The following is a 13542-nucleotide window of genomic DNA, read 5'->3' on the forward strand; positions in this document are numbered from 1 at the left end:
ATGCAGACACTGTCAGACTAAATGTACAGCAGCCAAGCTGAGAAGTGCAGGCACTGTCCCACTAAATGTACAGCAGCCCTGCTGAGAAGTGCAGGCACTGTCCATCACTAAATGTACAACAGCCCTCTTGAGAGGTGCCGGCACTGTCCCACTAAATGTACAGCAGCCATGCTGAGGGGGCCAGCACTGTCCCACTAAATGTACAGCAGCCATGCTGAGAAGTACCAGCACTGTCCCACTAAATGTACAGCAGCCATGTTGAGAGGTGCGGGCACTGTCCCACTAAATGTACAGCACCCCTGCTGAGAGGTGCCGGCACTGTCCCACTAAATGTACAGCAGCCATGCTGCAAGGTGCAGGCACTGTCTCACTAAATGTACAGCAGCCATCTTGAGACGTGCAGACACTGTCCATCACTAAATGTACAGCAGCCATGCTGAGAAGTACAGGCACTGTCCCAATAAATGCACAGCAGCCATGTTGCAAGGTGCAGGCACTGTCCATCACTAAATGTACAGCAGCCCTGCTGAGAAGTGCACGCACTGTCCCACTAAATGTACAGCGGCCCTGCTGAGAGGTGCCGGCACTGTCCATCACTAAATGTATAGCAGCCATGCTGAGAAGTGCAGGCACTGTCCATCACTAAATGTACAACAGCCAGGCTGGCAAGTGCAGGCACTGTCCGACTAAATGTACAGCAGCCAAGCTGAGACGTGCAGGCACTGTCCCACTAAATGTACAGCAGCCAAGCTGAGAAGTGCAGGCACTGTCCCACTAAATGTACAGCAGCCCTGCTGAGAAGTGCAGGCACTGTCCATCACTAAATGTACAACAGCCCTCTTGAGAGGTGCCGGCACTGTCACACTAAATGTACAGCAGCCATGCTGAGGGGGGCCAGCACTGTCCCACTAAATGTACAGCAGCCATGCTGAGAAGTGCAAGCACTATCACACTAAATGTACAGAAGCCATGCTGAGGGAGGCCAGCACTGTCCCACTAAATGTACAGCAGCCATGCTGAGAAGTGCAAGCACTGTCCCATTAAATGTACAGCAGCCATGCTGAGAAGTGCAAGCACTGTCCCATTAAATGTACAGCAGCCCTGCTGCAAGGTGCAGGCACTGTCCCATTAAATGTACAGCAGCCATCTTGAAAAGTGCAGGCACTGTCCCACTAAATGTACATCAGCCATGCTGCGAAGTGCAGGCACTGTCACACTAAATGTACAGCAGCCATCTTGAGAAGTGCAGGCACTGTCCCACTAAATGTACATCAGCCATGCTGAGAAGTGCAGGCACTGTCACACTAAATGTACAGCAGCCATGCTGAGAAGTGCAGGCACTGTTCCACTAAATGTACAGCAGCCATGCTGAGAAGTGCAGGCACTGTCACACTAAATGGACAGTCGCCATGTTGAGAAGTGCCGGCACTGTCCCACTTAATGTACAGCAGCCATGCTGGCAAGTGCAGGCACTGTCCCACTAAATGTACAGCAGCCATGCTGAGAAGTGCAGGCACTGTCCCACTATATGTACAGCAGCCATGCTGAGAAGTGCAGGCACGGTCCCACTAAATGTACAGCAGTCATACTGAGATATGCAGACACTGTCAGACTAAATGTACAGCAGCCAAGCTGAGAAGTGCAGGCACTGTCCCACTAAATGTACAGCAGCCCTGCTGAGAAGTGCAGGCACTGTCCATCACTAAATGTACAACAGCCCTCTTGAGAGGTGCCGGCACTGTCCCACTAAATGTACAGCAGCCATGCTGAGGGGGGCCAGCACTGTCCCACTAAATGTACAGCAGCCATGCTGAGAAGTACAAGCACTGTCCCACTAAATGTACAGCAGCCATGTTGAGAGGTGCAGGCACTGTCCCACTAAATGTACAGCACCCCTGCTGAGAGGTGCCGGCACTGTCCCACTAAATGTACAGCAGCCATGCTGCAAGGTGCAGGCACTGTCTCACTAAATGTACAGCAGCCATCTTGAGACGTGCAGACACTGTCCATCACTAAATGTACAGCAGCCATGCTGAGAAGTACAGGCACTGTCCCAATAAATGCACAGCAGCCATGCTGCAAGGTGCAGGCACTGTCCATCACTAAATGTACAGCAGCCCTGCTGCGAAGTGCACGCACTGTCCCACTAAATGTACAGCGGCCCTGCTGATAGGTGCCGGCACTGTCCATCACTAAATGTATAGCAGCCATGCTGAGAAGTGCAGGCACTGTCCATCACTAAATGTACAGCAGCCAGGCTGGCAAGTGCAGGCACTGTCCCACTAAATGTACAGCAGCCAAGCTGAGACGTGCAGGCACTGTCCCACTAAATGTACAGCAGCCAAGCTGGGAAGTGCAGGCACTGTCCCACTAAATGTACAGCAGCCCTGCTGAGAAGTGCAGGCACTGTCCATCACTAAATGTACAACAGCCCACTTGAGAGGTGCCAGCACTGTCACACTAAATGTACAGCAGCCATGCTGAGGGGGGCCAGCACTGTCCCACTAAATGTACATCAGCCATGCTGAGAAGTGCAAGCACTGTCCCATTAAATGTACAGCAGCCATGCTGAGAAGGGCAAGCACTGTCACACTAAATGTACAGAAGCCATGCTGAGGGAGGCCAGCACTGTCCCACTAAATGTACAGCAGCCATGCTGAGAAGTGCAAGCACTGTCCCATTAAATGTACAGCAGCCATGCTGAGAAGTGCAAGCACTGTCCCATTAAATGTACAGCAGTCATGCTGCAAGGTGCAGGCACTGTCCCACTAAATGTACAGCAGCCATCTTGAGAAGTGCAGGCACTGTCCCACTAAATGTACATCAGCCATGCTGAGAAGTGCAGGCACTGTCACACTAAATGTACAGCCGCCATGCTGAGAAGTGCAGGCACTGTCCCACTAAATGTACAGCTGCCATGCTGAGAAGTGCAGGCACTGTCACACTAAATGGACAGTCGCCATGTTGTGAAGTGGCGGCAGTGTCCCACTTAATGTACAGCAGCCATGCTGGCAAGTGCAGGCACTGTCCCACTAAATGTACAGCGGCCATGCTGAGAAGTGCAGGCACTGTCCCACTAAATGTACAGCAGCCATACTGAGATATGCAGACACTGTCAGACTAAATGTACAGCAGCCAAGCTGAGAAGTGCAGGCACTGTCACACTAAATGTACAGCAGCCCTGCTGAGAAGTGCAGGCACTGTCCATCACTAAATGTACAACAGCCCTCTTGAGAGGTGCCGGCACTGTCCCACTAAATGTACAGCAGCCATGCTGAGGGGGCCAGCACTGTCCCACTAAATGTACAGCAGCCATGCTGAGAAGTGCAAGCACTGTCCCACTAAATGTACAGCAGCCATGTTGAGAGGTGCGGGAACTGTCCCACTAAATGTACAGCAACCCTGCTGAGAGGTGCCGGCACTGTCCCATTAAATGTACAGCAGCCATGCTGCAAGGTGCAGGCACTGTCTCACTAAATGTACAGCAGCCATCTTGAGAAGTGCAGACACTGTCCATCACTAAATGTACAGCAGCCATACTGAGAAGTACAGGCACTGTCCCAATAAATGCACAGCAGCCATGCTGCAAGGTGCAGGCACTGTCCATCACTAAATGTACAGCAACCAAGCTGAGACGTGCAGGCACTGTCCCACTAAATGTACAGCAGCCAAGCTGAGAAGTGCAGGCACTGTCCCTCACTAAATGTTCAACAGCCCTCTTGAGAGGTGCCGGCACTGTCACACTAAATGTACAGCAGCCATGCTGAGGGGGGCCAGCACTGTCCCACTAAATGTACAGCAGCCATGCTGAGAAGTGCAAGCACTGTCACACTAAATGTACAGCAGCCATGCTGAGGGAGGCCAGCACTGTCCCACTAAATGTACAGCAGCCATGCTGAGAAGTGCAAGCACTGTCCCATTAAATGTACAGCAGCCATGCTGAGAAGTGCAGGCACTGTCCCACTAAATGTACAGCAGCCATCTTGAGAAGTGCAGGCACTGTCCCACTAAATGTACATCAGCCATGCTGAGAAGTGCAGGCAGTGTCCCACTAAATGTACAGAAGCCATACTGAGAAGTGCCGGCACTGTCCCACTAAATGTACAGCAGCCATGCTGGGAAGTGCAGGCACAGTCCCATTAAATGTAAAGCAGCCATGCTGGAAAGTGCAGGCACTGTACCACTAAATGTACAGCAGCCATGCTGAGAAGTGCCGGCACTGTCCTTCACTAAATGTACATCAGCCACGCTTGCACGTGCAGGCACTGTCCCACTTAATGTACAGCAGCCCCACCAGAAGGCACAGGCACTGTCCCACTAAATGTACAGTAGCCATGCTGAGAAGTGCAGGCATTGTCCGACTAAATGTACAGCAGCCATGCTGAGAAGTGCAGGCACTGTCCATCACTAAATGTATAGCCGCCAAGCTGAGAAGTGCAGGCACTGTCCCACTTAATGTACAGCAGCCCTGCTGAGAAGTGCAGGCCCTGTCCCACTTAATGTACAGCAGCCCTGCTGAGAAGTGCAGGCACTGTCCCACTTAATGTACAGCAGCCCTGCTGAGAAGTGCAGGCCCTGTCCCACTTAATGTACAGCAGCCATGCTGGAGGTGCAGGCACTGTCCCACTAAATGTACAGCAGCCATGCTGAGAAGTGCAGGCACTGTCCATCACTAAATGTATAGCAGCCATGCTGAGAGGTGCAGGCACTGTCCCACTAAATGTACAGCAGCCATGCTGAGAGGTGCAGGCAGTGTCCCACTAAATGTACAGCAGCCATGCTGAGAGATGCAGGCACTGTCCATCACTAAATGCACAGCAGCCCTGCTGAGAGGTGCCGGCACTGTCCATCACTAAATGTACAGCAGCCATGCTGAGGAGTGCAGGCAGTGTCCCACTAAATGTACAGCAGCCATGCTGAGAAGTGCAGGCACTGTCCATCACTAAATGTACAGCAGCCATGCTGAGGGGTACAATCAGTGTCCCACTAAATGTACAGCAGCCCTGCTGAGAAGTGCAAGCACTGCCCCACTAAATGTACAGCAGCCATGCTGAGAGGTGCAGGCACTATCCCACTAAATGTACAGCAGCCATGCTGAGAAGTGCAGGCACTGTCCCACTAAATGTACAGCAGCCCTGCTGAAAAGTGCAGGCACTGTCCCACTAAATGTACAGCAGCCATGCTGAGAGGTGCAGGCACTGTCCCACTAAATGTACAGCAGCCATGCTGAGAGGTGCAGGCACTGTCCCACTAAATGTATAGCAGCCATGCTGAGAAGTGCCGGCACTGTCCATCACTAAATGTACAGCTGCCATGCTGAGGGGTGCAGGCAGTGTCCCACTAAATATACAGCAGCCCTGCTGAGAAGTGCAGACACTGTCTCACTAAATGTACAGCAGCCATGCTGAGAGGTGCAGGCACTGTCCCGCTAAATGTACAGTAGCCATGCTGAGAAGTGCAGGCACTGTCCATCACTAAATGTATAGCAGCCATGCTGAGAAGTGCAGGCACTGTCCATCACTAAATGTACAGCAGCCCTGCTGAGAGGTGCAGGCACTGTCCCATTAAATGTACAGCAGCCATGCAGAGAAGTGCAGGTACTATCCACCACTAAATGTATAGCAGCCCTGCTGAGAAGTGCAGGCACTGTCCCATTAAATGTACAGCAGCCATGCTGAGAAGTGCAGGCACTGTCCATCACTAAATGTACAGCAGCCATGCTGAGAGGTGCAGGCAGTGTCCCACAAAATGCACAGCAGCCCTGCTGAGAGGTGCTGGGACTGTCCATCACTAAATGTACAGCAGCCCTGCTGAGAGGTGCAGGCTCTGTCCCATTAAATGTTCAGCAGCCAAGCAGAGAAGTGCAGGTACTATCCACCACTAAATGTATAGCAGCCCTGCTGAGAAGTGCAGGCACTGTCCCATTAAATGTACAGCAGCCATGCTGAGAAGTGCAGGCACTGTCCCACTTAATGTACAGCAGCCATGCTGAGGGGTGCAGGCAGTGTCCCACTAAATGTACAGCAGCCATGCTGGCAAGTGCAGGCACTGTCCCACTAAATGTGTGCAGCAGCCCTACCAGAAGGCACAGGCAGTGTTCCACTAAATGTACAGCAGCCATGCTGGGAAGTGCCGGCACTGTCCCACTAAATGTACAGCACCCATGCTGAGAGGTGCAGGCAGTGTCGCACTAAATGTACAGCAGCCATGCTGGGAAGTGCCAGCACTGTCGCACTAAATGTACAGCAGCCCTGCTGAGAAGGGCAGGCACTGTCCCATTAAATGTACAGATAGGTGTGTGCGTTCTTTGCGAAGAAGCCGGCATATAAATGCTGCCAGCAAATGACACCAGTGGGGGGACTTCTCTTCTATATCCCTTGCACTACCCCTATCCCTTACCCGAGGGGGGGCACCTTTCAAATGTCCAGAGGGCTGCCTGGAATCTACTGCTGAATAGTGGCAGTGCGCCTCTCTGTCTCTGAGCAGACCCACACTTGCTTTGCAGTGCATGCCCAGACCCCAGACAATCCACATCCTTGGTGCCCCCTGTCCATGGGCCAGCAGCAGTGCTTTTAATGGTGGGCTGGCCATATCTAGGAGGAGATTAACTCTCGAAAGCTTGAATTTGGGGTATGTAGGGTGTGTGTGTGTGTGTGTGCTTGTGTATGCGTGTGTGTGGGTGTGTGTGTGCTTGTGTATGCGTGTGTGTGGGTGTGTGTGGGTGGAAGTGTGTGTGTGTGTGTATGTGTGTGGGTGTATGTGTGTGGGTGTGTGTGTGTGCGTGTGTGTGTGTGTGCTTGTGTATGCGTGTGTGTGGGTGGAAGTGTGTGTGTGTGTGTGTGGGTGTGTGTGTGTGTGGGTGCGGGTGTGTGTGGGTGGAAGTGTGTGTGTGGGTGTGTGTGTATGCGTGTGTGGGTGTGTGTTTGTGTGTGCTTGTGTATGCATGTGTGTGTGGGTGGGTGTGTGTGTGTGTGTGTTTGTGTGGGTGTGTGTTTGTGTGGGTGTGTGTGTGGGTGGAAGTGTGTGTGTATGTAGGTGTGTGTGTGTGTGCGTATGGGTGTGTGTGTGCGTGTGTCTGCGTGTGTGTGTGTGTGTGTGTGCGTGTGTGTGCGTGCATGTGTGTGTGTGGGTGTGTGTAATACTGCTATTGTTTTATTTCTAAAGTGCTTTACGTTTCTACATCCATTATTGTGAATCAAAACCAGTCATCATGTTGTTGCTGGCACCTCTGAACACAACCTCAACAAACTACAAGTCATTCAAAATAATGCCATCTGCACCGCCTTGGACCTTTCTAAGCATGACCACATCACAGACTCCTGACGAAGAGGGCACCGGCATCAGGTACGTGAGCGCATCAAATTCAAAACCCTCTTAATCACGCATAGATGCTGCTCAAACTCTGCTCCCCCCTACCTGGCACAAAGACTAAACAAAAGCACCTCGAACAGGCCAGTGCGCGCGAACTACATCCACCACACCAAGCACACTAAGCTTCAAGAGCTCCAGAGCGGGGGGCTCTAGCTCCCCAGTTATCACCACTCGCCTGAGCTCTGAACCTTCATACTGGCCGTTCAAAACAATTAAAACCCGGGCTGTTCAATCGATGTTCCCCGTCAGGCGCTTCCTCGCCTACTGATTGGGCACTTTAACCAGCACCTTGATGCTTACGGGCTTAGTGCCCTTCTATAAATGTGCAAATAAATAAATAAACACTTTCATCATCTGCAGAAGGATGAAAGGCTGGATCTCCTCTTCGAGGTGTGTGCCCTGCAGATCACAGACATATCAGCATTGAGTGCTTTGCCTACTCATCTTCATTCATTCAGTCATTCATTCATTCATTCATTCATTCTTTCATCATTTGTTGTAGCGCCTTTCACCATAATTATGGTCCCAACGTACTTTTGGTTTAACGCCTTCGGAAGGGACCGGAGTCCAAAAATGTGGGAGGTGCTATTATGCGTGTGTGCATTTCATCCATTAAAGTTATGCAGGTGTGGCCACGCCCTTCTAGTCCCCCATGTCTAAATGGAGTGTGTATGGGTGCAGCGGTGGTATTCGAGGGACCAAAGGGGGGGGAGTGTTTAAGGAGATAGAGACTTATGTGGGAAGACAGTAACTTCATTCTTATGGCAGAGGTGATGTGCAATAGTGCGTGTGTTACATTTGAGTGCAGGGTGTGTGGAGCGAGACCACCATGCCTTCTGGTAATGAAAACTACATGAGAACGTTCAAGCAAGGCCTCAGGGCCAATCGCCCGGGGTGACACACCAGGGCAGCCTCAGGAGTGAGCAGTAAACAGGAGATGTTGCTCCTTTTTACATTTTTTTAAAATACTGTTTTGTTCTTGCTTAGTTTTGCTGTTCTGCTGAAGCCGCACCACGCGGCATGTTCTGGAAACGGCAATATTCATAACTGGAGGGCTCATCACGAGTTTGGCGGTGTGTGGAAAAAGTGGCGGCAGTGTTATTACCGCCACTTTTCTAGCATCACCATACTACGGATATGACCCTGGAGTAGATGATTTACCCCCAATCGTCGCACTTCTGACTGTGGCGGTAATACCGCCAAAATCCCCCAGGGAGTCCTATGGACTCTAAATTAATGGGGACTAACACCGCCACCACCACTTGTAATCCGGCGGTAAATCCGCCAGACCAAGTGGCAGTAACGGTAATTTTGACAGATTCACCGCCAGAATACCACCTAACTCATAATGAGGCCATCTGGACTTTAAAGAACCACCGAAATAAGACTGCAGACACTCACTCGTTCCCAATAGAACAGTTTTTTTTTTTTTTTGCTTCTTCCCAGAAGAGGGGCTCTCACACTTGTGGCACATGTTGTCATGCTTGGGTTATCCCCCTAAGGTAGTACGTGCAATACAGACATGGACCCCGGCTCTCTGCGCCCAGAGGGGTTATAACCTTCGGCTTCTCCCCATCAGTTTCAGACTACAAGTACCATCACCCCTAGCCAGCGCAACCAATGCTGCGGGATCATGGGAGTTGTAGTCCAGAACATCTGGAGAGCTGCAGCTTGCAGACCCCTGCAGCAGCAGAGATGCACCTCACTGATGACGCCCAGCAAGGATGCAGCGCCTGCCTACAACACACAGCAAGGCCGCAGCGCCTGCCTGCTATACCCAGCGAGGCCGCAGCACCTGCCTACGACGCCCAGCAAGGCCGCGGCACCTGCCTGCGATGCCCAGGAAGGCTGCAGCGCCTGCCTACAACACCCAGCAAGGATGCAGCGCCTGCCTGCGACACCCAGCAAGGATGCAGCGCCTGCCTACAACACCCAGCAAGGCCACAGCGCCTGCCTGCGACACCCAGCAAGGCTGCAGTGCCTGCCTGCTATGCCCAGCGAGGCCGCAGCACCTGCCTGCGATGCCCAGGAAGGCTGCAGCGCCTGCCTACAACACCCAGCAAGGATGCAGCGCCTGCCTGCGACACCCAGCAAGGATGCAGCGCCTGCCTGCAACACCCAGCAAGGCCACAGCGCCTGCCTGCGACACCCAGCAAGAGTGCATCACCTGCCTGCTATGCCCAGCGAGGCCGCAGCGCCTGCCTGCGACACCCAGCAAGGGTGCAGCACCTGCCTACAACACCAAGCAAGGCCACAGCGCCTGCCTGCGACACCCAGCAAGGGTGCATCACCTGTCTGCTATGCCCAGCGAGGCCGCAGCGCCTGCCTACAACACCCAGCAAGGCTGCAGTGCCTGCCATGCCCAGCAAGGGCGCAACGCCTGCCTGCTATGCCCAGCAAGGCCGCAGCGCCTGCCTACGGTGCCCAGCTAGACCTCAGCGCCTGCCTGTGACGCCCAGCAAGGCTGCAGCTCCTGCCTGCGACGCCCAGCAAGGCCGCAGTGCCTTCTTACGACGCCCAGCAAGCCCGCAGCGCCTGTCTGCGATGCCCAGCAAGGCCGCAGCGCCTGCCTGCGACCCCCAGCAAGGCCGCAGCGCCTGCCTGCTATGCCCAGCAAGGCCGCAGCGCCTGCCTACGGTGCCCAGCTAGACCTCAGCGCCTGCCTGTGACGCCCAGCAAGGCTGCAGCTCCTGCCTGCGACGCCCAGCAAGGCCGCAGTGCCTTCTTACGACGCCCAGCAAGCCCGCAGCGCCTGTCTGCGATGCCCAGCAAGGCCGCAGCGCCTGCCTGCGACCCCCAGCAAGGCCGCAGCGCCTGCCTGTGACGCCCAGCAAGCCCGCAGCGCCTGCCTACGGTGCCCAGCTAGACCTCAGCGCCTGCCTACGGTGCCCAGCAAGCCCGCAGCGCCCGCCTTCTCTTGCCTGGCATGTCACTGCTGCCCTGTCTCACAGGGGCATAGGCTGACCTGCCAACGCTTAACACTGGAGGCGCTCAGTGGGCTGAAGAGCGATGGTAAACCCTCCTGGGTGGGCGCCTACCCATAGAACAGGGCACGGGCATGTTTATCTCAGCAGAAGGGCTCCCACGCGGTCCCACGAATGTACGTGCATTTTAAAGGCTTGGGGGCAAAACTACCCTGAATCAGACCCCCGCCTGGAGTGTGCTTTCAGCGGCCCCTCGATGCGGACCCCCGCAGAAGCCAAGGTTCACCCCAGGGGAAGGTTATGATATGATAGTTTATGTATATACCACCTATACAATGTGTTTCAAAGCGCTTTATAGGGGCAGAATGAGGCGACGTGCCCGTTGTGATGGTCGCAAGAGGGTACACGCGAGTTTTAGTGCAGCGTTACACCTGTTACTTGGTTGGGGTAGGGGTTCAAAGTACGGTCTCTCTCCCTTAGTGTCAGGTTAGAGGTTAAATGAACACCCCACCCTCCGCACCTGCCCGCCGCTGTGCTGGTCATCAGCTCAGAGCAAAGACAGAGCTGGAGATTGAGGTAGGTACATCACGTACATGAGGACAAGAGGTGATCTGTGTTCTGCCATCAGCCCCCACGCCTGTGTCTATGTCTGTGTTTTGGCGGGTGGCGGTGAGCGGCAGATGGACGCATGCGTGACTCTGCCCCAGCCCCACCGGCTGTCGCTTTCAGAAGCACCGGCCTATCAGGAAGCGTCTTGATTGGCCAGTAGTAGCTCCGTCCACAGAGCTGGGGCTGCGGCCTGTTCACACTCTTTCCTCGCCAAGGTTGAAAGCACGGGCAATGGTCCTCCTTTCATCCCCCCGGAGGATGATCGTGTGTTAGCGCTATGAGGATAAAAGTCGAGAGTTTACCCACGTGACGCCTGCCTCCATTCCCCCATTTCATCGACTCCTTCTGAAGGAGGTCACTCTGAGGGACTGAGCTAGGCGACCCTCGTGTTACTGCGCAGAGCCCGCCAGCTGGGATTTGAACCCGCAACCCAACTTCATTTGACCAAGGGACAGGTGGACCAGACTTCAATAACCAGGTCACATTGCTCATTGGGTTCATGCCCCTGCTGCGGCCATCTATGGGTACATCAGATGGCACACGCCTCGAAGCCTGAATAGAAAACGGCGCTTCAATGTATCTGCTGCAGAAACGTACTTATACCTCAGAGGTCACAGGTGCATATCCCTATAAGGTAGCTCGGAGAGGTATTGTGCCTGCTGCAGAGATTAATGGCCACGTCAAAGGTCGCGTTCTGAAACCCATGGACAACTCAGTGGATGAATGCAACAGCTGCGGAGAGTCATGTGAAGAGCAGGGTCACGGGTTTGGATCTGCTCTGTGGGTTGAGTTCTTGTCATGCTTCAAAGCTTTAATACTGCACCAATCACAACCGTAGAAGTCGGAGAAATTGTGGTATATGCCCCCTCCCTTCTCCCTCCTCCCATCGCTCAGGGCACCGGGACTGTAGGCAATGGAGGAAGAAGAAAGTTAAAAGGGCAGAAGTGAGGGGTGGGCAGAAGCGGGGATAGGACTGCACGGATTCCTCTGTAAGAAGGAGGTCGCATGTTAAGATGTCCCAGAGGTTTGTGCGCCTGCTGCAGTGATCTGTCGATATCTTTAGTACACCATAATTCTCAAACCCAAAGAAGATAACTCGGCCTCTCACCTGTTACATATAGTGCTATGAAGTCCCTCTAAGCGCTACCTAATATACAGCAGTATTAGCATTACATTTCGGGGAAACAGAAGGCATTCAGCAATGTTTTGTTATAAAAGCAGGCGAGGCACTTACTCATTCCCCATCACACTGAATCGCTGACTCACCGCCGGACCCTCCGCGCACTCACTCACACTCTGAGTTAGCCCTTTGGGGTCCGAAAGAGCCTGGCAAACGGGTCAGGTGACTCACGGAGGCTCACTGGCTGGAACCCTGAAAGGCCGCCTGACTCAGCCTTTCATCCTTCTTCGGAGGTGTATAACGCGATTAGCGTTGAGCTTGGTGCCGCACAAGCATGGGCAGGTCGAAGAATTGGTCTTAGCAAGGTGTGCAATTAGTGCCCACACTGGGAACACGCTCTCTCTCTCTCGCGCGCGCGCGCGCCCGCACGCGCGCCCTGTCACACACTCATTCGCTCTCTCTTTTTTGAAAGGGAGCTATGTCTCTGTCCACTGCCTACTCTCTGTTATATTCGCACCCCTCGTCTAGTCGCTAAGACCCTCACTCCTTGCCACAAAAGCGCCGCTTCTCCATTCCTGCTCTTTCATTAAACGAAGCAATGCATTCCGGGAGTTGTAGTCGTGGTTGATCTAATTAGACCCAAGATTTGTTGAAGGACAACCGGGACTGCAAGACCGGTGTCTCGCCCCCGCAGACAGAGCACCTCTTCCCGCGGAGACGCCGGATCTCTTTGGCGTAACAAGAACGAGTCGGCGGGTGTTGCCGAATATCACCGCATGCGTTGGGCTGAGCCGGGCACCCACCCTGCACATGCCACTAGTGCCAAACCTCTAGCTGGATACTCAGCCCACGAGAGACCCCTGGGACCCGGCCTCTAATCCCAGCGTCTCCACTGACCAACACTGTGTGATCCTGGGCAGACCAGCATCTGCTTGGAACGAGCTTAACACCCTTATGAAGTACTATACATATGCGGGCATTAATGAGACAGCCCCTGTTCGGCGGCAGGCTGGGAGCCCTTACCTTGCTCTTCACCTCTGCTGACAGACCGTAGGCTGGTCCCCTGTTGAAATGGGCTGACATTGTTGGGGCTCCTTGGTGTTTTTTGGGGGTGTCCTGGTGATCTCCTGCTCCACGGTGGTTGAAATCCCACCTCTCTCTGCCTCTCTCCTCCTCTCCTGGGGCTCTGATGACTCGGGGAAACTTCACAGCAACGTTTTAAACTTTTCATAAGTCTGTGATGTGTGTGTCCCCGGCGTGGCCTTCCCATTGGCCACGAGGGGCGGCCAATCGACGCGGGCCTAGTGGTGATGTCAACTAGAAGGTATTGAGAGGACAAAAAAAATTAAATATTGTGTCATTTTTTCCGCCCTGGGTCTTCTTCGAAGAATGGAGCGCTGGCAGAGGCACCTGACGTGGGCGAATGTTCTGGTATAGTGCCCACGGGGCGCGCTGAATCGCCTCTGGGCGCTTTTATGAATGCCTTGCTACTGAAGGCTGACTTCCACGGTCATTCAG

At 53.7% G+C, this 13542-nt stretch overlaps 1 protein-coding gene across 1 annotated transcript in view; it reads right to left on the minus strand.

Moving 5' to 3' along the window:
• The window catches only part of CNN1 (calponin 1), a 166019-nt gene extending 152781 nt beyond the window's left edge, over positions 1-13238 (minus strand). Inside the window, exon 1 of the mRNA XM_069604210.1 lies at positions 13048-13238. Within this exon, the coding sequence (XP_069460311.1) occupies positions 13048-13107 (60 nt within the window). The 5' untranslated portion in view covers positions 13108-13238. The remainder of the gene's footprint in view (positions 1-13047) is intronic.
• Between the last annotated feature and the right edge of the window lie 304 nt (positions 13239-13542).

This window comes from Ambystoma mexicanum, chromosome 3q (genome assembly GCF_040938575.1).
Source record: "Ambystoma mexicanum isolate Mex_15411 chromosome 3q, UKY_AmexF1_1, whole genome shotgun sequence".
Lineage (NCBI taxonomy): Eukaryota > Metazoa > Chordata > Amphibia > Caudata > Ambystomatidae > Ambystoma > Ambystoma mexicanum.